The sequence below is a fragment of the Gastrolobium bilobum genome, unplaced genomic scaffold (assembly GCF_033153095.1).
Source record: "Gastrolobium bilobum isolate Gb01-03AN ecotype WA unplaced genomic scaffold, APGP_CSIRO_Gbil_v1 utg500, whole genome shotgun sequence".
NCBI classification, from domain to species: domain Eukaryota; kingdom Viridiplantae; phylum Streptophyta; class Magnoliopsida; order Fabales; family Fabaceae; genus Gastrolobium; species Gastrolobium bilobum.
In genome coordinates this window covers 1,244,377-1,268,537 of record NW_026896335.1, presented here as the reverse complement: position 1 = coordinate 1,268,537, position 24,161 = coordinate 1,244,377, and the positions used below count along the sequence as shown (strand labels likewise).

The following is a 24,161-nucleotide window of genomic DNA, read 5'->3' as shown; positions in this document are numbered from 1 at the left end:
TATTTTTGTATCTTTATTTTCTTTAAACATAAGTCAACAGTTTACAAGTAACTTACAAATATTCAAAAAGAAGTTTATACGTTACATTTCTGTTATTTTTCTTTTTTTTCCTCTTGTGGACAATTTTTATTTTCTTCAATTTAGCATTTATAATATTTGCAATTATTTCACATTGCCAAGAGTCTTGTGAAAATGATATCTCGGACTCAAAAACCTTATATTACTTGTACTTAGGTATACTTGTGAATAACTTACATATTCTTTAGCAAGACCAAGAGTAAGCAAACAAAAGAGAGAGTGTTGGAAATTTAATAAAAAAACAGAATAATAGAAGAAAACACTACTTGTACGATAAACTTGACAAACTTCACTTTCTAGACCCACACAGCGCTTCAACGATTTTATGGCCCACACTATTGAATAATTTTGTGCTCCCTTTCACACTTATTTTTCATTTTACCCCTCTATAATACCAAGGGACCACATATGAAAATGAATCTCCAAGCTGACATTGGAGAAACCAACTAACCAAGCCATATGGGACCCACATATAAACTAAATAAGTTTGGTATGGTTTAAGACTTAGAATAAGACTTATAATTAGATTGATTTATTACCATATTATTCATGATGCATTTTATCAACCAGACGAAGTAAACAAACAGATGAGTACAAATTTTATTATTATTGCAGATTTAAAACAAGGGAAAATGTAAAATACTAAATTATAAGAAACCCTTCGTAAACTAGAAGGACGACAATGGAAGTTTTTTTCACTGGTGAAGAAAATCAGCCACGATTTTTATCAATCTTTTGGCTTGCTCAGTTTCCGGATTGAACATATAATAAACATGCTCCCCTTCTTCCTGTTCAAACTGTTCCAGTTGCCCTTCCCACTCACTCGTTTTCACAGCCTCACAATACAATACTGTTCTGTCCCTAAAGCGATCCTACCAGCAATAGTAACAAGCATTTTAGAACACCCAAGTGTAGCCAAGCTGGGTGCCCCAGGAGCCGTTGGATTGATCATGGGGTTATCTAACCCACCAGGCGCTGAAGGGTACGAGAATTTCCAACCCAGAGACGCCACGGTATCGTCGAACCCAGTAACAGGTTCAGACCCAATTGGCTTTGAACCCCAGAAGTAGGGGTGATTAAGATAAGCACCAGATAGTTTGACACCACCAGGTAAAGTTTCAACCCCAGCACGCATGGCAATGTTATGAACAATATTACCACCACTGCTGTCACCCCCTATGAAAACTTTTCTGAAATCACCATGATTCATCAGCCATGTGTCTCTGTTGTTGAAGTTTTCGGTGGCATGCGAGACAACCCATTGAAGACCAGCCCAGCAATCATCATACGCTGCAGGGAGAAAATGCTCCGGAGCTTTCCTGTGCTCTATGGAAACAATCAAAACATTTCCTTGAGAAGCTATGAGGTTGCAGTATTTGTGGTGGTGCGATGCAAAGGCTGATTCACAGCAGAATACACCGCCATGAAAGTAGACTAAGATGGAGAATTTTTTGTTGTGATTGGATTGTGTTAATTGTGGAAGGAAAAGTCGAGCAGAGAGGTGAGGATCGTTAGAGAAGACAACGTCTTTGGATGAGACACCAGTTGCAGGATCTTCTGGTGAGGGTGGAATTCTCGGTTGGTCTCTTGGGCGTTCTATGGTGCCATCATTGTAGACATATATGAAGGAGGGAATCTGTGAGACTATCTCCTTCTTGGTGCCTTCATTGGAAGCCATTTTATTTTACCTCTGCAATTGCAAAATGTGGATGCAAATGTGTTGTCCAAGAACCAATTTTAATGGCCCTCAAGGCTCACGGGGGAGTTATATATATGAATTCATACAGTATTATTGTATGACTCAAGAAAATGTTTCAAAAAGACGAGAATCATTACATGGTTTTTTAATGGGTTTTATTTTTCTCATGAGACAAATTGTTTCGTGCAACACACGAAAACATTGTTTCGTGCAACACACAAAAAGATAAAGATGAGACCCATTAAAAAAAATAAAAAAATAAGTCTCATCCACTTTTCTATGTGTTGCAATAGACAATTTGTCCGTGCAACATAAGAAAAATAAACCCTTTTTTAATACAATTATTGAATGATGGTTTTTCAATAAAACAAGAAGAATAATGGCAACGAGATTACAGATTTAACGTGCAAATGCTGGACTAGTCCACCATTTAAAATAGCCAATATCATTAAGAAATCATAAGACAAGTCGCATGGGAAAGGAAAGTGGTATCCTATGTAGCTACCAATATTCTTCTCCAATTCCTACAACTTATTTACATAGTGGCTTCCTTCGCACCCTCGCGGAGACGGCTCCGAGCATCTTTCATTGAAATGCAGCAAGACTGCTACTATTGGGGACCAGAACTAAAGAATGGTACGGAAGGTATGACTGTATTACACTCTGGTTACATGCCAAATTTTGATGATTTAGTTGATAACGTCATAGAACTTTATACAAAAATTGTAAAGCAATGCTTGTGGTGAGAGAGTTGCCCCGATTTATGTGGGGGCAGTCAATGGGTGGAACAATTTATCTAAAAGTTCATTTGAAGGAACCTGATAATTGGGATGGAGTAGTACTAATGTGTAAAATTGCAAAGTGCATATTACCATCAATTACGGTTTTGAAACTATTAAATTGATCTTGAATTATCCCACGCCCGATATAAGACTCAATTCATAAATGGTTAACAAGTCCAACAATCGAGACTTTGAGGTTAAGGAAACATGTTGTATCATGGATTGACTCGCATGTCAACTTGCAAAAAAAAATTTGTCCAAAAAATAAATAAATAAAATTGAAACTCTGGTGATTTTGACACAGCCTGCATATTTTATTCGGTTTTTCTCTTCTATTTTTATTTTTTTAAAACAAAATCAAATTTTAAACTTTTACAGGTCAACCTGTGTAACCTACTACCCACGGAGGGTCATTCCGGGTTTCAATTTTCGATCATTAACCTGTGGGTCAAACTTAAACACGATATGAATTCAACCCACCAACACGTTTTACCACCCTATAATAAAATGGTTATGACTTGTTATGTCTAAATGGTGTAAGATGATGAACCTATTGTTTATCCATGTACATCTTGACGCTTGTAATTTACTAAGTTATACTTATTAATTAATTATTAATTATTATTAAAATTATAGTTGTCAAATGCACTTAGAACAATGTGTATTGTCAAGACTTCAACTTCTGAAATACTTTTCTATTCATCCATATCATTCATTTACAGAGAATGAGTATTTATACACTTTATCTTCAAAACTAATTCCTAAAAATATTCTAACAACTTCTTAAACAAGAATTTGTTGTAAACAGAAACATAAACAAAAAGATAATCTAAATCTTTACAACAGTAATTCAATTTCAAATATCTCCTAATCTAACACTCCCCCTCAAGTTGGTGCATGGATGTCACACATGCCTAACTTGCCACTTGTATTATCCAGAGCTTTTCCTGAGACTGCTTTAGTCAAGATATCTGCTAGTTGACTTTCTGATCTAACAAACGGTGTAGTGATGATTTTCTGATCAAGCTTCTCCTTTATAAAATGCCTATCCACTTCAACATGTTTTGTTCTATCATGTTGGACTCGATTATGAGCAATCTCAATAGAAGCCTTGTTATCACAGTAAAGGCTCATGGGAAGTTCATAATTAACTCCCAAATCACTTAAAACATTTGTTATCCATAGAAGCTCACAGATACAATAAGCCATACCTCTGAATTCTGCCTCGGCACTTGATCTTGCAACAACCTTTTGTTTTTTACTTCTCCATGTGACTAGGTTGCCTTCTACAAATGTGAAATAACCTGAGGTAGATTGTCTAGTAGTTTTATCCCCAGCCCAATCTGAATCAGTGTATCCTTCAATGTTCTTTTTGCTGTTTTTCGAGAAGAGGATACATTTTCCAGGTGTTCCCTTGAGATATCTCAAAATACGATATACAGCTTTCATGTGATCTTCACTGGGAGAGTGCATGAATCTGCTTACCACACCAACTTCATAGGCAATGTTTGTCTGAGTATGTGACAAATATATTAGCCTCCCTACTAGCCTTTGATATCTTCCAATGTCTGCTTCTACTTGATTCGGATATATACCAAGTGAGTGGTTCATTTCAATGGGATTCTCAGCTGGTTTGCAAGCCAACATTCCTGTTTCTGATAAGAGATCTAGAGTATATTTTCTTTGAGTTAGAAAGATGCCTTTCTTTGATCTTGCAATTTCTATCCCAAGAAAATATTTTAGAGGTCCTAGATCCTTCATTTCAAATTCTGCTGCTAAATTTTGTTCCAGAGACTTCATTTCATCAAGATCATCTCCTGTTAATACCATATCATCTACATACACTATTAAAATGGTTACCTTTTGTGCTCTGTGTTTATAGAACAGAGTATGGTCAGAATTACTCTGTTTGTATCCGAATCTCTTCATTGCCACAGATAAACGCCCAAACCATGCTCTTGGTGATTGCTTGAGTCCATATAATGCCTTTCTTAGTTTGCAGACCAGATTTTCATTGGACTGGGTTAGTTGTACCCCTGGTGGTATGTCCATATAAGCTTCTTCCTCCAAATCGCCATTTAGGAATGCATTTTTAACATCAAATTGTTTCAAAGGCCAACCCCTATTGGCTGCCAAGGAGATTAGAATCCTTATAGTGTTGAGTTTAGCCACCGGAGCAAATGTTTGCTGATAGTTGATCCCATACTTCTGTGTATATCCCTTGGCCACCAGTCTTGCTTTGTATCGGTCTATGCTTCCATCTGCCTTTAATTTGACTGTGAACACCCATTTGCACCCAATTGGTTTTTTTCCATTTGGCAAAGATGTTAATTCCCATGTTGAATTGCTTTAGAGTGCTTCCATTTCCACATTCATTGCTTTCTTCCAATTTGGATCATCCAGTGCTTCCTGTACACTATTTGGAATTAACACACTAGATAATTGATTAATAGATAATGCATATGATTCGGACAATTGTTGAGTGGATACATAATTGCTGAGAGGATATTTAGCTTTGACTTGTCGGTCAGGTTCATACAATTGTTTCGGAATACCTTTGTTTATTCGAGAGGATTTTCTGATGTGTGTGTCAGGAGGTGAAACAGAAGGAGGAATAAGATTTACCTCGGTATTATGTTGAATTTCTGGGGCAGCCAGAGAAAATCCTTCGGTTATATGTGTTAGATGAGGCATCTCACTTTGTGGACCATCATTTACTGCAGTGGAAACTGCTTCTGGTTGGTCATGTGGGGCTGCTTCAGGCTGAAAATTCTGGACAGCCACGGACTGATTATGTTCTGGTGTAGCTGGTTGTTCATTTGCGGCAGGAAGCAAGTTGTTAAGTGGTACGATGTAAGTAGAAAGCCAAGCTTCTTCTTCTCTATTAATTACTGGTAATGGATGCTCCCCTTGAGAAGGAGAAGTGGAGGCTCCCCCTAAGTAGTATGGTTCATCTTCTCTGAAAGTGACTTCCAATGTGACATAGAATTTATGAGAGGAGGGATCAAGGCACCTGTAACCTTTTTGAACATCTGAGTAACCAACAAAAATACATTTTCTGACACATGGATCTAACTTGGATCTCTGGTTTTTGGGAATATGGACATATGTGGTGCAGCCAAATATCCTAGGTTCAAGATTAGAGGGGTGAGGGATAGAGAAGTGAGAGAGAAGTGTTTGGTAGGGGGTTTTGAAGTTGAGGACACTAGAGGGGGTCCTATTGATGATGTAGGCAGCAGAGGTAACAGCCTCTCCCCAATACGAAGAAGGTACATTCATGCCAAACAGGGATGCTCGAATCACTTCCAATAGAGTACGATTCATTCTTTCAGCCAAACCGTTCTGTTGAGGAGTGTAGGAGCACGAAGTCTGATGTTTGATTCCATGAGAAGATAAAAAATCATTAAAACCTCCATCCATACATTCCATTCCATTGTCAGCCTGAAGAACCTGAATTGTGTTGTTGAACTGCGTTTGAACCATATAAAAAAAATTCTTAAACGCAGAAAACACATCTCCTTTGTGTTTTAAAAGACTCAACCAGCACATACGAGAGCATTCATCAATAAACGTTACATAGTAATAGGATTTAGAAAGGGAAGGGACCTTTGCAGGACCTCATACATCTTAGTGGATAACTTGAAATGGAATAGTGCTTTTATTAAAACTTGGAAAAAAAGGAATTCTGTGGCTTTTAGCTAATGCACAGACTGAACAATGGAAATCACTAACATTTATCCTTGGGAAACAACTTATGAAGATATCGGAATGAAAGATGCCCCAGTCTGCGATGCCATAACCAGATTTTTTCTTTTGCTTTGTCCACAGCAGAGGTAGTAGATGCACGAGGAGAGAGTTCGTTGCTACAGGAAGAGACATCCAAGAAGTAGAGCTTGCCTTTTCTAACACCATAACCAAGGATCTTCTGCCTTTGGTTGTCCTGGAAAATACATGAGGTAGGGAAAAAATGCACAGAGCAATTAAGATGAAACGTAATCTGACTAACATAGAGGAGATTAAATTCGAGTGAGGGAACAACAAACACAGATTTAAGATGTAACAAAGGAGAAAGGGATATAGAACCTTGACCAATTATGGCGGATGAACCACCATTAGCAGTTGAAATCTCAGTCTTAGGGGAAGGGGGAAAATCAGTCAGCAATGTATGATTTTTAATCATTTGATCAGATGCACCACTATCTATTATCCAGGAATCAAAATCAGATAATGTAAGGAGCGCATTGGACTTACCAGGAACTCCTTCATAAACAGCATTGGCAGAAGGGAGAGGAGAGTTACCAAGGACTCCTTCGTACACAACATAGGCAGAAGAGGAATTAGAAGTCATATCCAGTGAGGGTGTGGGAGCTTTGTGCAGAATTTTCCGGCGAGGCTTTTTAGTAAAATCTCACCAATCAGGATACCCAATGATCTCATAGCATCGAGCTTTGGGGTGACCAACATCTCCACAGTGAGAGCAGAGTGGTTTCGTAGGAAAAGAATCTTTGCGAAGCTTTGGAGGACCAGATGATGGACGGCCGCCTTTGGCCACCATGGCTGAGGACTCAGAGGAAGGAGTTGGACGATTCATAGTGACGCGTTGCTGGTATTCCCTACGGACGTAAGCATAAGACCCCTCAAGATCCAATTTTGGGTCTTTGCGGAGGATTTCACCGCGAACCTGATCAAACTCAGCATCAAGACCGCTGAGAAAGATGTGAACACGTAATCGAACGATAGAGGACTGCATGTGGACAACCCCAGCAACGGTGTCAGCCTGAGAGGAGGTACGATGATCTATATCTTGAAATATGGAAAGGAGTTCATTGTAATAGACAGAGAGTGGGCGTCCATGCTGTTTCGTTGTGAAGGAACGTTGATTCAACTCAAACAAGCAAGTTTCATCGGAAGCATCAAAGAAGGTTCTTCGTGCGGCATCCCAAATGGCCGCTGCCGTTTCGAGGCGCAGGAAATGCTGCATCAAAGAGGGAGTCATGGAGTCTATGAGCCAGCTCTTGACTCTCTTGTTGTCAGTAACCCATGAATCGTACGAAGGGTCACCAACCGGTGGTTTCAGGGACGTTCCGGTGAGAAATCCGGACTTATTACGCGCTCCAATGCGCATTTCTAGCAACTGGGACCAAAGAGGGTAATTGTTGTCATCTAGAACAACGGTGATGGGGAAAGATGAGATATCTTGTTGGATAATGATGTTGGAGGGTGGAGGAGCAACAGGGGAAGACGCGGCGGTGGGGTTGGTTTCAGGGGATGAATTCGTTGTGTCCATTGAAATGGATTAGGGATTTGGAATGGGAAAGGGAAACTGGTTTGGGTTCGAGTAAAAAAAATGGGTCTGGGTTAGGGGAAAGTAAAAAGACGATGGAATAATTGGGTTCGGGTTTAAAAAAGAAAATAGGTCTGGGTAAAGGTAAGAAACGATGGAATAATTAATGGAAGATAAAAATTCCCTTGGATCAGAACACAACTGATACCATGTCAAGACTTTAACTTCTGAAATACTTTTCTATTCATTCATATCATTCATTTACAGAGAATGAGTATTTATACACTTTATCTTCAAAACTAATTCCTAAAAATATTCTAACAACTTCTTAAACAAGAATTTGTTGTAAACAGAAACATAAACAGAAAGATAATCTAAATCTTTACAACAGTAATTCAATTTCAAATATCTCCTAATCTAACATGTATGATAAAGTGTAAGATTTATTATTCGTACATCGACATGAGAATAAAAAAATTTACATTCATTATTTTTTCATTGATCAAGTCATATCCAATGGTTCATATAATTAAAAAATGAGTTTAATGTTTCTTATTTTGTAGGAAATAAGATTATCTCCTACAAATACGTAAAAGTGTTTGAGAGTATATTAAAAAATAAGAGTCATTAAATATAAGTGGAATCATCGGTCAAAATTCAGAATTTATGTTACGTTAATATAAAATGATCATGACATGAACCCCAAGGGCTGACAGTGACACAGTTGGTAAGTTGTTTATACCCAAGGAACGTTGTGGCTTAAAGGTCACTACTTCGATTTCTATGCAAAGCATCTTAGGGCTAGTAGTAAAAAATTTCACGCTCAGTACTTGAAGGGGAAAAATATAATACAAATGGATGGAAATACTCTTGGGAAACAAAAAAAAATAAAAAATAAAAATGATCATAATGTATATATAAAGTAAAGTATATAGCTAATTATTTTATAAATAAATTATTTCACAGTAATTTTAAATATGGGTGTTCTCTTATACATCATAAGATTGTAAATATATATGTTTATATTACTAAAGTTTTCAGCGAAAATTTTTCTATTAAATATTCGGATGGAAGAGGTTATATTTACCATATTTTTTTATCACCTCTCATCATCAATTTCATAATCATTGGATAAAAATCAAATCAACAGTTATAAATAATATCAAATAAGAACTATTAATTTAAATTTGAATCAACAATAACAAACTTGATAATAAGATCTGATAAGAAAAAAGAGATAACTATAACCTATTACTCTATTCTTCTGATAATGTTTTTTTTTTAAATTATTAATCAAATCATATGTTAAATATTTATTTATTAAATAAAAATATTATTATAACTGATAAATTATAAAAGCCACGGATGTCTACCGAAAAAATAAAAAAAAAGCCACGTATGGATGACCTAGCTAGTGGTATCAAAATAATTCTTGATTTAATAAAAAAATAATACGGGTAAATTGCATTATATAATCTTTGGGTCATGCAACGTGGACTCAGAAAGAGAGATCCCGCCTACTGAACCTCGTGGGTGATGTTTTCGAAGCCACCAACTCGTTGACGGGAATCGGGGAGATAAGTTTGTCCTACCATATTTTTTTTTTTTTTTGATAACATTAAGGGGCGAAGCCCCAATGTCCTACCATATTTTTCTCGGTAATATGCTATCAAATATGGACAATGTGATTCGGTGGAGTCTGGTTAATTTGCAACCGCCGCAAGCAAAAAAATTTCCGCAATTCCGTGGAGCGCATATTTAGCATAGCACTAGTACTATTGTAATTTAAAATGAGACACTTATATTGTTTTTCTCTTTTTTTTTTTTTTTTTTTTTTTATAGCCTATTGTTTTTCTCTTGTAGATAGCATTAAAAATACCCTTTTTTGTGGTAAACAATTAAAAATACTCTTATTTTATTAATGTCTCTGTGGTTTGCTTCAGCATCACCTATACCCCTGTGGTTTCTATCACATATGCCCCTGTGTTTTGTAAAAAATAAAAAATCATAGGGGCATATGTGATAGAAAAAACAACAGGAGCATAAGTGATTCTGAAACAAATCACAAGAGCATTGGTGAACTTTTCCCTTGATTTTAACTTTAAAAAAAACAGCAAAAGTGTGAAACTTTTTCGCGCTACGCCGGCACGCCGCCTCCAAGGAATTAGAGCCTGTTTGGATAAGCTTTTTTTTCTTCAAAAGTTACTTTTTTAAAAAAAAAACACTTATCGAAAAAAGTCTGTTTGGATGCCTGCTTTTAAAAAAAACAAAAGTCATAAAAAAGTCAAAAATCTACTTTTTTCATAAGCTAAAAATTTTAGCTTTTAAAAAAAGCAGAAGTCAAAAGTCAAATATTTTTTTCAAAAATCAAATATTTTTTAAAAAATCTAAATAGCTATAACTTTTATAAAAAATACTTTTAAAATAAGAAAGTGATAAAAAAGACTTTTTTGAAAAGTCAATACAAACGCACCCTTAGTCTCTTACTCTAAGAAAATAAAATACGAATAAATAAAAAAATAAAAAATCTACTTACTAACTGGATTAACTTCTATATGAGCCGTGTTTACAACCACTGCACTGAATAAATTTCTCCCCATACTCATCGACCTCCAAAGCTTTGTTTTCGGCCTTCACCTTTTTTCTTTGCAATGGCTGCTGCGAACAACAAAGAGATAACCATGGATATTCCGAACCTTGTCCGAGTTTACAATGATGGCACCATTGAGCGCCTCCAAAACTCTCCAATTGTGCCACCCACGCTTGAAGATCCAACCACAGGAGTATCATCCAAAGACGTTGTCATCTCTATCAACCCTCCTATCTCCGCTCGTCTATACCTTCCAAAATCGATCCTTTCCCAGAACCATAAAGTCCCCATCTTGGTCTACTTTCATGGCGGTGGATTTTTCTTTGAATCTGCCTTCAACCAACTCCACCATAACTATTTCAACTTGTTTGTCTCCAACGCACATGTTCTGGTCATTTCTGTTGAGTACAGGCTCGCCCCAGAGGTTCCTCTTCCTGCAGCTTATGATGATTGCTGGGATGCTCTTAAATGGGTAGCCACCAATTCTGAGCCATGGCTTATCAAACATGGTGATTTTGACAGAGTTTTCATTGGTGGTGACAGTGCTGGTGGTAATATTGTCCATAATATTGCCATGCGTGCTGGGGTTGAGGTTTTACCTCGTTCTGTCAAAGTCTTAGGTGCTTTTCTTTCTCATTCTTATTTCTTCAGCTCAAAGCCAATCGGATCTGAACCTGTTGAAGGGCATGAACAGAGCGTGCCCCTTTTGGTATGGGGTTTGGTTTATCCATCTGCGCCTGGTGGCATTGACAACCCTATGATCAATCCATTGGCTCATGGGGCACCTAGCTTGGCTGGGCTTGGGTGTTCTAAGATTCTTGTTTGTGTTGCTGAATGGGATCCGATTAGGGATAGAGGGGTTTGGTACTCTGAGGCTGTGAAGAAGAGTGGTTGGAAAGGTCAACTGGAGCTGTTTGAAGTCGAAGGCGAGGGACATGCTTTTCATATTCACAATCCAGAATCGGCAAATACTAAGAAAATGCTGAAACGCGTTGCTGATTTTCTCCTCCAGTAAAAAAAAGAATTTCCATTAAGCATTCTGTTGAAGTTGATTTGAAGTGAACACAAATGGTTTTTCCTCCGTACACTTGTATTTTACATCTGTACGTTATCAAGTTTTTTTTTTTTTTTTTTTTTTGATAACATACGTTATCAAGTTTTTTAACTGAGTGATCGATAAAAAAAATTAGAAATTTGCTATGAGTTGTTTTTTTCTTTTTCAATATTGAACAATCAAATAAAGTATAATGTAATGTTTTGTGTTGTATACATTTTCTTTTCTGTATTGTCACTTTCTTTTGTGCATTAAGCATTTTTTTGTGATTAATTGATTTATTATGCGAGTCAAACGGATATGAGGTGCTGTTTTGTTTATATTATCTCATGATGAAATTAGCTTATTATATAGTAAGCCAGAAACCACGTTAACTAGCCACGTTTGTGCCGCTACAATGTTCTGCTTATTATACAATGAGGGGAAAAAAAAAATTAATTTATTGTTTTTTTAATAAAAAATTATGAAAATATAGTCATTTTGAAATTAATTAAGAAAATATAGCAGTCAAACACGCCCACATGGGACGTGTTCCAATAAAGGGAAACACGCCCATGTGGGGCGTGATCTAAGCGTGAGTCACGCCCACATGAAGCGTGACCAAGTTGAAGAGAGACACATCTCATCCGGGCATGACCGAGGAGAGAGACACGTCTCATCTAGGTGTGTTTCACCAAGTGCTGCCACGTGTCCCAAAAGTCAATAATTTGACCGTAAAACTTTGGAAGTCCATAATTTTTGACTCGGGTATCCGAATTAGGTAATTTTTTTTTGATTCCACATAACTTTTTGAGATCTACGTAAGGACACCTCATTTGACATATTTTATCTCACAAAAGGAATTGAATTTACAACAATGATACCATAATTATTAAAAATGACATGACTTTGTTACCTTATAATTATTACTAAAAATAATCTAACATTTTTATAATCATGAACAAAAACTTAAAAATCAAAATAAAACGAAAAGCACTCACTTGACTTTTTAATATAAATTATTCGATATTCTGTCACCGACAGATGTTAACCGAATAAAATTATAAATTTCATAAAATTCTTCATTCAAATTTTTAATATATATCTCAATAACATACATAATTAACCTTATCATAACTTACCATAATCATAACGATCTTTATTATGAATGTTTCTAATCATAACAGTAGTTTTCTGCTTATTAATTTGAGTTTAAACGTTCTTATGATATCATTATTGTAAATTCAATTTTTTTTGTGAGAGACAAAATATGCCAAATGAGGTGTCATTACGTAGATCTCGAAAAGTTATGTGAAATAAAAAAAAATTACCTAATTCGGATACCCAAGTCAAAAGTTATGGACTTCCAAAGTTTTACGGTCAAACTGTTGATTTTTGTGCCACGTGGCAGCACCTGGTGAAACACGCCCAGATGGGACGTGTCTCTCTCCTCGGTCACGCCCTTATGGGACATGTTTGACTGCTATATTTTCGTAATTAATTTCCAAACATCTACTTATTCATAATTTTTTATTAAAAAAATAATAAATTAATTTTTTCTCCGACAATGAGAAGCTATTATTGACAGTTTGACACGTCATGATGACATCTCTTATCAAGAAAGGTATCTTATTTTCTGTCGATAAAAAAAGAAGGGTATACGTAATACATTCTATTTAATAATTATCCTGACTATTTCAGATTAAGATTTTAATACTAAGCAACTTATAATTAAAGCAATAATAGTTTCCAAATTTCAATAGTTTATTTCATAATAAGAGTTTGATATAAATTTTATAGTTGTTTTTATGAATTAGCAGTAACTTTAAAAGTAAACTTTATTTTGAGAATAAATTTATTTGAAATTCAAAATAGAATAATACTATATGGTATGGATTGTTTTTAATCATTACATTAAAGATTAATAATCATCTATTCATGTTAAAAGAAATTATTTTCCTTAATCAGAAATGTCAAGTTTAAATTATGATAACAAAAATATAATATTAAAGGTGCTCAAATCAAATTTGACCGGTTTGGATAAAAATAAAAATAAATACACTAAGTAAAAAAAAATTCAAATAGCGTGGCTCATTCTGGTTATATAAATATAATTTCTCAGCCATTTCCTCGTTGGAACAGTTGTTCCGACCCTGCTTCTTGGAGAAAAATTAATTTGGTGGTCTTTCTCTCTTTTTTCTCTCTCTCCTCTCTCCTTTTTCTTCTTCTTTTTTCTACAAGGACTTATGTGATTGTGAACCGAGTTCACCAAATATTCACTGCTCCCGGAGGATTCCATTTCTATTGTTTAGTTAATATACTTTTCTTATTTAAAAAATGAAAATTGTTTTCCTTATGTAATATAAGGTAAAAAAAATTTCCTACACTTACATATAAAGAGATAGGATTTATTTATTTTTTTTTCTCTCTTATATTCTCTTTTCTCTCTCCTCTATATGTGTCTATAAAAAATAAATTTTATCCTATGTCATATAAGAAAACAATTTCCCTTAAAAAATATATATTATTGCCATTCGTTTAGTCATTATCCAAATATACTTTTCTGTTTGTTCTAGTCATATTTTCTATCTACTGAAAAAAAAAAAAAAAAAAAAACCCGCTAAAACTTGACTATAGATACATTGGACACGTACAAAGCGCCAATTAGGCCTGGCCAATAGTTCATTGGATCCAGTACAGTACAATTTATTTTCTTGGATCTATAATAGAGAGGAGAGTTTTTCGAGGTAAAGTTTGTACTTTCCTTTGTTTTTATATACCAATCATAATTAATATTTTAGGTAAGTAAGCTCCTCTTAATATACCTACAACCTATAATTTTTTTAACCGTTTATAAAATTAATTTTGTATCCAAAATTAAGATTTTATGTTCTTCAAAAAGATGCTACTGATGAGCGGACAGTGACTAAAGTATTATGTTTGGATAAAAAAATTATCAGAGACTGCTACGTTAACAGTAAATCTTGTTAAAATACTACGTTGTATAATTTGTTACACAGTGTAGCGAATTATGCATGCAAGTAATTCGCTACACAGTATAGCGAAATATGTCACGTCAGAATGCACAGAAACAAAAATACCACATGTCAAATTTTGAAAAATTCGTTACATAGGGTAGCGAATTTCTCAAAATTTGACATGTGACATTTTTGATTCTGACGTGGCATATTTCGTTACATGTGTAACAAATTACTTGCATGCATAATTCGCTACATTGTGTAACGAATCATGTTGCATAACATTTTGACAAAATTTACTGTTGACGTGACAGTTTGTTAATTTTTTCGTCCAAACGTGACAAAATGATCACTGTTCCACAACGATGAGAATGAAACTCAGGTTCTTCCACCCAATTTGTACTTTCCTTGTTTCATCATATTCTGCTATGCTCTGTAGCAATCCTCCCGTGTGCTTCCATTGCTCTTGTTCTTCAAACCCTTCGATGGCTAACGCAACTCCCAGGTTGGCAACACTTGGGGTGCTCGAAGCTTCTTGTTTGTGTTGCTGGCAAAGATAAGATTAGAGACAGAGGAGTTTGGTACTACGAGGCTGTGAAGAATAGTGAGTGGCAAGGTCATGCGGAATTGTTTGAGGTTGAAGAGGAAGATCATGCTTTTCACATTTACAATTAATACTGAAACTGAGAATGCCAATAATATGATCACACGCTTGGCTTCTTTCCTCCTTTGACTAAGAAACACTTTGGATTTTATACCGTAGGCTTGTTCTTGCAAATTTTATTCCTGAAATGCTCCTGTTGTACGTCTTAATCTTAATCTTATGATGACTGGTGAGGCTTAATTGGAGTGCTATTAGCCATGTTATGAGTTTTATCTTAAAGTTTGTTTTGAGAACATGTTTGTTTAAATTTCCAATATCCTAGCTAGCTAAAAAGATATCATTTCTCAACAAATAAAGGGACTAACATAGCACTTAGGAACATAAGAATATAAGAATGCAAGTTATGTTGTTGTAGGAGAGCTGCAGCTTCTGGTATGCAAGGGCTTAGTTCCGGAATCATTTGGTAAATTGGTTGCAAGAAGGACTTGGTTAAGGAATCATAGCTCTTAGTCCAAAATGTAGCATTTATAGTAGTACTACTCAATCACGGAAAAGATCTTTACAATTTTTTTTTACAAATTTTTTTACAACTTACATTGTGTATTTTTGGAAGTACCTAGTGTAACTTACTGAACTTTCAGATATAGTTTGTAAACAAAAAAATATAAATAAACAACTAAAAAACCTTGATCACGTTTCTATGAAAGGGAAATTATCACATTATCTTAGACCATTACAATTTACTCCATTTATATTTTAGTATTTTATTATAGTAAAGTCTTTTTTAGGTCTCTAACAAAAAATATGATCCTCCACTTTCATCTTTTATAAAAAAAAAATTAATTTTTGGTCTCTCTACAATTCTAGTTCTTTGAAAATATAATTCCTCGAAAATTCAATAAAGATGATTCAATTTTTTTTTTTTTATAACAAGATGATTCAATTTAGTTCCTAAAAAAGGATTAATATGATTTTTTTTAAGGAACGAATGGAGATCATATTTTTTTTGGGAGAATTTTATTATTAATCAACGATGAAACCTACTATTACTTACATATTTATTTTTAATTTCTAAAAAATAAAGCTGAAATAAACATGTAAATGAGTAATAGACGTTTTTTATTAATGAAAGCATTAAATATCAAAATATCGATACAGTAACTACAATCTTAAGGAACACTTCAATAAATAGAATAACTTTTAACACTATAGTCCTACAATCCAATCTTAAGGGCCATGTTTGTAGTAGGTATGATTTGATGGCCGTGTATTCCAAAATAGGTATGAGTATGACTTGCACCAAAAGCAATCGTAGGTACCGACTCACATAGGAATCGGCAAGGAAAGCAACGGGCGTAAATTTAAAGGTGGCAAAGTGGGGGCCGTGTCTCGTTCTGCCCCACTTTGTCATCAACTTGTTAAAAAATGAGTTTTCGTCCTGTTTTTGAAAGTGAACTGAAAAATTCAGCCCGTCCCACCCCGTCTGGCGGGTTGGGCGGGTTGGTCCGCCAGCCCGAGTCTATTTTATACTGACCCACCTCGATCCGTCTATGCTAGTCATCAACCTGCTAAAAAAATGAGTACGTCCCACTTTTGAGATGAGTTGAAAAACTCAGCTCGCCTTACCCCGTTTGATAAATTGGGTGGGTTAGTCCGCTAAGTCGAACCCGTTTTGCCGACTCTAGGCGTAATAGCCGCTTGTCCGATTTATTTGAATCCACGTGAAATAGAAATGAATCGGTTATTGCATATATCCAAACTAATTTAATAATATCAAAACTGAATTATATCCAAAATATATAATCTGGTTCGGTTTCAAAAACCAGTTCTTATAAAATGGTTTGATTCGGTTTTTCAAATTTTGACCTGATTATATATCTTTGGGGGAGGAAAAGGTGTAAGAGATTTAAATATGGCTAAGTTTCGATTCAAAATTAATCCTATAGCCAATTTAAAGGATTAAAGCTTGTGAAAATATCTTGTGATCAATTTGTTTCAAAAAGATAATTATGATTAATATAAAAAAAAATTACTCGATTCTACTATTTTTATTCGAGGTTTTTTCTTTTTTTCTTTTTTGGCGATTAGTTTAGTCAGCAGAGATAAGTTGTATAATGTATTGCTTAGGCCTGGCCAATAGCTCAGTGAATCCAAGAAAACAAGTTTTGAAATTTAAAGTTGGTTTGAAATCTGTTTCAAAAAATAAATTTTTCATTTTTTTTATAAAAAACTCATTTAATAAAGCCTATTTTGTAAGAAAAATATATATAAAATTAATTTTTTTATTTATTAAATCAAATTTAGAGAATATTTCTGTAATATAATTATATAAATCCTATTTTTATTTTGTAAAAATATTTCTGTTATTTTTGTTTGTGTTTTGATTTTTAACTTTCAAAATAAAAAAGTGTAAAAAATATCTATTAATTAATTATTCTATAAAATAATTTTAAAAATAAAAAAATTAAAATACAATCAAACACACCCTAAATCACCTATATTGAACTATTTTTAGGTCATTACTTATTTTGGACATTTGAATGTAAATCAATGCTTCGGTAATACAATGATTTAGTACTATATTGAGTTTGTAAGATAAGACACTGGGGGCATCCATCAATAGTTTCGTTTATCGTCGTTGAAAATAGAATCAGCAAGAGTTAACAAGCTAGTCGGTAGGCTTGCTTCGAATGTAGTCAAATGTCTCCTAGGCACTAAGTAAAGAATCAGAAGTAGCAGAGCACTTTCGGTACCATGGGATACTGATTTTATTGGATGTGACAAGAGATTTTATATTATAATATAAGAGAAGAATGTTTCTCATTTTAAATAATATAAAGTTATCTTATTTTAAAAAAGAAATAGACATAAAAAATATTTTTTATTTAAAATATAAATAAAAAAATTACTCACTTTCTCTTCCATGATTTTCATTTCTTGTGTTTATCTCTTTCTTAAACATAACTTATGTCATTTAAAATGACAAACACTAAATTCATAATATAAAATACTAAAATCATTTTTTTTGTTCAAAAAGAAATATCAATTAATGTGAACTCCGATATAACCTACGATAGTACTATAAATTATTCCCAGATGTTGGATGACCCATAATTTTAGGGGTAGGAAAGTCTCCATATTGACAACATTGTGACAACACATCTGTATTTTTCTCTGTTAAATCAATATTCAAAACAAAAAGTGTGTGTCATTTTAAAGAATGTAAAATTGTGTCATTTTAAGAGAGAGAAAGAAATAGATAAAGAAGGAGAGAGAGTTGACAAAAAAATAAAGGTGTAGATAAAGAAGGAGAGAGAGAGTTGACAAAAAAATAAAAATATAAGTCTCATGTCTTTGTGAAAATGAAAAGATATAACTGTTATTTAAAAAGATAAACATTTTTTTTCATATTCAAATGCCGTCCACAATACGGATTACTGTATCCACCACTCTTAAAATATAAAATTGGAGGAGAGATACTGTATCAGGTTTCATGCTTCCATCAAAGAGTGGACCAGTTTGGATTTGTGACCAAAAATGTAACATTTTATCAAAAAAATTATTTAAATGCTACGTGAACAATATTTTTTATCAAATTGTCATGTATCATAATTAGCTACCACTGATAGTGAATTTTGTGATCAATGATTTCGTGACACATGTTCGTATTGCAGACCAAATTCGCTACCAGTGATAACGAATTATGACACGTCAGTTTTTTCCTGCGAAAATGTGCCACGTCTCATAAAATCATTGGCGAACATAATATACTATAAGTCGTAGCCAATTTTGATCATTGTTCCCGAGTTTTTGGATTTTATTCATTAAAAATTATTTTGACCCCGCATCAGCTAACTATTTGAAAAATAATTGTTATAAAAATTACTGCATGCTATATTAGTTTCTTATTTAAATAAAATAATTAAAATTTTATTGAAAGAATTTTAAAAGTGTGTTTTTATTAAATTAAAAATCAAACATATACTATACTTATTGCTTATTGGATTTAGTTTATTTTAAAGGCAAACAATTTTTGGACAGCTCCACAGAATAATATTTTTAAAAAAGTAAAAAATTTCTCTAAAATAAATTGTTACCAAACATGTCATAAGTCACATGTTTATGAGAGATAAATGTTACTTGCATTATTTTCTTTCACACACACGGTAAAGGTTTAGTTTTCACACTTTATTATTTTTATTTTTTCTTCTCATAGATGTAAGATATTTGAAATGAATTAGTAAATGTTTATTAGTTATTAGTTTTTGTCATAAATATCTAAAAAATAACGAATAATAAACATTTGACAATTTACTTATAATAACAATATTTCTTGAAAAGTAAATAACAAGGGGATTTCCTTTTTGAGTAGGAGCGCGCAATCTTCTATTTTTTTTAATATTTTTTATGTAATAGAAGATAAATTTATCTTATATACTAATAAAAATATGTGTGATCTATATTTTATTTGTATCGTTCTTCTATTTATATGAATTCATGTGAATTTTATATATGTATAAGAGAGATCAGAATTATTTTTTAAGGTAGGATATTCTTATTATTTCATTTTTCACTACTAATCTACTACAACTTTTCAGCGGTTGGATCTCATTTAACTGACAATTTCTTAAAAGTTTTTCAAAAGAGAAAAATGAAAAATAACTTTTAAAATATTCTTTCATAATACATAATTATATTAGGATGGTAATATATTGGTAATGAAAAAATTGGGTAGGAAGAATAATTTTTTTTATTTTTTGTTTTTACTGTGAAGTGTGATGAACTATAACCTATAAAATACAGACACGCACTTTTTTGTGAATTGTGCATGTCGGACACGTGTCCGACACGGATACGTTCGTACACGCGGTTAATATTTTGAGACACGTGGTCAACTCTTCGACAAGTTCCGACACGTTTTTTCGACACGCGGTCAATTTTTTCGGACACGTGGTCAACAATTGGACACGCTGGGACACCTTTTTTTTGTCTTAATTTTATTTTATTAACTAAAATAAAATCATTTATAAATCAATTTTTTTCTGTTATGAAATTTGAATTGAAAAATTAACAAAGTACGAAAAATAATTTTTTTTTATATTTATGTTATGAAATTTTAATATTTGATTGATTATATGACTTATTATGGACTGTTATATCTATTAAATATAAAATATATTATATATTGAAAATATTATTTAATTTCAAAACGTGTCTCAATGTATCAAAATATACTATTTTTTAAAATTAACGTGGTAACGTATCGTATCTCGTGTGTTCTCCGTGCATCATAAACTATAACTATAAGGCGGAAAGTCAGGGTTAGGTAGTGTTCGTTGGCCGCTAAAGTCTCTGGGGCGACGCGTTTGAACACATGTATAAAATGACAATCGTGTCCTATAAGACTTGTAGGAAGCAACCATGTTTTTAACTTGTTTGGCAATAAGTGAGTGCATAATAATGAAAGTGTTTTATGTCCGCTTCAACTTGTTTAACATGTCTGCTTTTTAGCTTTCTTTTTCTGTCCTTTTTCTATTTTTGTTGGGGCTATGCCCATGCTCGTACAAAAATAAAATAAAAAATATGGCTGTGACTGTGACTCCGTGAGGATTATGAAAGTCACTCTGTGCGGGGATGCTATTGACCGGGAATAGATGTTTTCATGTTAAAGTTTTACATAATTTGATTATATAAATTTTTTGTATTTATTTTTTATTAATGATAATTGGATTCTATTTATTTAATATATGTAAAGAAAAAGATAAATATAAAAATTTCATATAACTATATTATGTGAAATTTTAAAATGAGAGAGAGGATTCACTCCCCTAAATGACCTGAAGAAACTAAAATCAATGTGGTTAGGCTGAATTTTAAAAAATAAAATAAATTTTGATATAATTTTATTATAGATTTAAATCATATTTTAGTTGGATTAAATTTAATTTCAAGTCATAAAATCTTGTAAGAAAATTTATCTAAAAAGAGTGATAAATTATACATTTATCTAAATTTTTGAAAAACCGAAATAAAATATCAAATTATGTTTGGACAATTTAAATAATTAAAGAAAAAAAATATGTATTCAGTTATGTCATTTCATACACGGGAAAAAAGTTTTCGATGTTATTTTAGATAAATTTATTTAATGTTCATCGAAACGACGTTGTTTTGGAGTTGAAAAATTAAAAAATTAGAGTGATAAAGACTAGTATAACCTTGAAATAAACTAAAATTATAAAAATACCATGATTTTTGTCTCAAAACGACGTCATTTTGATAAATATTAGATAAAATTATCAAAAGTAACATCAGACAAAACAAACCTTTCATGTACACCCAAAAATATAAATTTCATTAAAAAGAAAAAGAAAAAGCAAAGATAAAATAACACAACTATGTATGCTTTTCCCATAATTAAAAGCATAAAAGCGCAATTATCTAACTACCCCGACACGGTTCACGATTCCACTTGCATATTCCCGCGCGTCCAGCCAATTGGAGTAGTGCTCTTCGACGACTTGAAGGATATGATTATAACGAGGGTAAAGTATCTCAGACACTGATCAATGTGTCACGCTTTGACAAACAAATTATCAGAATGTCACGCGAACAGTAAAAATTTTCAAATTGTCATGCGGGATAATTCGCTACTTAGTGTAGCGAATTACGTTTGAAAATAATTCGCTACACTGTGCAGCGAATTATGCCAGGTCAGATTGCTCCGTCAGTAAGAATGCCATGTGTCATCCCAGGAGTAATTCGCTGGGGTATATAGCGAATTACAGTGAGCAGGAGTCATTCATGGCAGTCTCTTGTCGGACACATGTCACAACTCCTGTAATTCGCTGTACCTTGCAGCGAATTATGTGTCAGTTTGCCAGTCCTGTCCAGTCATTGTCAGGACACGTGTCAATACCCCAATAATTCGTTGTACTGCCTAGCGAATTATGTACTAATTTTGCCATGACTCATAGCGAAATAGGGACCACTCTGATTGATAATGGACAGGTGTCAGCCCCCTAGTAATTCGCTAGGGGGCATAGCGAATTATGTTGCATAAAGTACAACCTCATGTAGCGAACTTTGTTACTATAAATCAGCTCAATTCCATTTCAGGAACGGACTCTGAGTGCGAAAATTTGCCATTTATATACAAACATTACTACTTTTGTGTTATCTTTTGTGAATGTTAGTTTATTTTCTACTTTGGTAAGATGAGTGAGGGTAGGAATGATGTAATCGCCACAGTTTATTATAATGGGAGAAGATATTTGGGGCCAAACGGGCAAGTTTTTGAAGGTGATGCAAAAATGTTTCGCATGAGCCCAACATGCAATCTTCACGAGCTTAAGAAGATAATCTACAAGAAGTTGAGATTACAACGTGGTCAAACTCTTGCTCGATTGACCGCTAGGTGTGCCTCTGGTAACCACGTGCAATGGGTTGGCGTCAAAATTGTTGAAGATGACGATGTAACATTAGTAGTAGATGCAAGCACTTCAGAACACGGCGAGTCAAGATTTATTAAATTTTATGCAGAAGTCAACTATGGTGGACAATCAAGCAGTCAACTTTCTCCACCATCCACTGACATCATCGACATAAACATGGTTCCAGTGGTTAATCCGGAAGATGAGGACGCGTCCCCCGCGCTTGCACCACAAACTCAACAACTGTTTGATGAAAGCTTGCCGGTCCACGACATGTACGATCCATCATGGCGTACCGATAGTTCGGAGGAAGAGGTTGATGAAGGTCTTGTTCCGGACAGTGAGTCCTCGGATACAGATGTCGATGGTGATTTTGATTGTTGTCCGTCCACTGCAGTTGGTCTACCAATTCCGTCGCCTGGCATTGTAGGAATGCAAGACCCTCCAGTTGCAGGTATGTAGAATCGATTAATAACCGTGTTAGTGGTGTATGTTATGTCATATAAACAAATTATATGATTTTGGGGTTTTGGATATGTTATTGAACAGGAAATGATAATGTACCATTTTGGGATGGAATCAGCCATTTCACGAATGTTAATTGAGAATATCCAGATCAAGAATTAGAAGATATGCGTGGAGCACAAATACCTAACTGGTAGAGAATGAACCTTAAATAATACTTTAAATATAAAACTAAACTAACTTAACTTTATATGAAAGAGAATGAACCTTAAATAATACTTTAACTAACCTAATGTTTGAAATATCTACATTAACTAACCTAATGTTTAAAATATCTACACTAACTAACATTAAACATTAAATAATGCATTAAATAATACATTAAATAAAATGAATTCAACCAAAACTAACCCAAATAACTACATTAACTAACCTAATGTTTCAAAAATCTATACTAACTACTATTAAACATTAAATAATGCATTAAATAATAAATTAAATACAATATTGAAACAACATAAACTAATCAAACAAAAACATTAACCCAAATAACTACATTAACTACTACTAAACATTAAATAATAACTTAAATAAAATTTTAAAACAAAAACAACTAAAGAAAAAATAAAACTAACCTTTAGAGAGAGAGACCACACTTTGAGAGAGAAGGGTGAGGATGGAGAGGTGGGGAAGGGGTGGGGGGCAGAGGGGATTTATAGAAATTTTTTGAGGGAAGTTCGCTGGGGTGTCTAGCGAATTTGTGTATGATTGACACGTGTCCAGCATGCTGCTGTGCATCAGGTTTCCGTTTAGAGTAATTCGCTACATACCCTAGCGAATTACTCCTGAGATGACACGTGGCAGTGATGCTGACGGGGCAACTTGACCTGACATAATTCGCTGCACAGTGTAGCGAATTATTTGCAAACGTAATTCGCGTAGCATTTTGGTAATTTGTTTGCCAAAGCGTGGCACATTAGTCACTGTCCCAGAGTATCTCTTATCTTGAAAGACGTGAAGTTATCTGATTTTAAGAAAGAGAAAGAGATAAATAAAAGAGGAGAGAGAATTGACAAAAAATAAAATAAAAGTGTGGATCACACTTCTTTGTAAGAATGAAATGATATAAGTTATGTCATTTAAAAGGATAAACACATTTTCCTTATATTAAACATGTTATATATACATATGGTTGATTCATCATATTATTCTTGT

General features: G+C 33.7%; 1 protein-coding gene and 1 pseudogene across 1 annotated transcript; one reads left to right on the top strand and one right to left on the bottom strand.

Moving 5' to 3' along the window:
- Nucleotides 1–773: 773 nt before the first annotated feature.
- Nucleotides 774–1,756, bottom strand: LOC133299198 (2-hydroxyisoflavanone dehydratase-like; annotated as a pseudogene).
- Nucleotides 1,757–10,494: 8,738 nt separating this feature from the next.
- LOC133299095 (2-hydroxyisoflavanone dehydratase-like) lies at nt 10,495–11,448 on the top strand. Its single transcript, XM_061498519.1, has one exon. The coding sequence runs from the start codon at nt 10,495–10,497 to the stop codon at nt 11,446–11,448; it is 954 nt and encodes a 317-aa protein (XP_061354503.1).
- Nucleotides 11,449–24,161: the final 12,713 nt, after the last annotated feature.

Bases quoted from the DNA above. Each gene is read 5' to 3' on its own strand.
- LOC133299095 (XM_061498519.1), top strand. From the start codon at position 10,495: ATGGCTGCTGCGAACAACAAAGAGATAACCATGGATATTCCGAACCTT.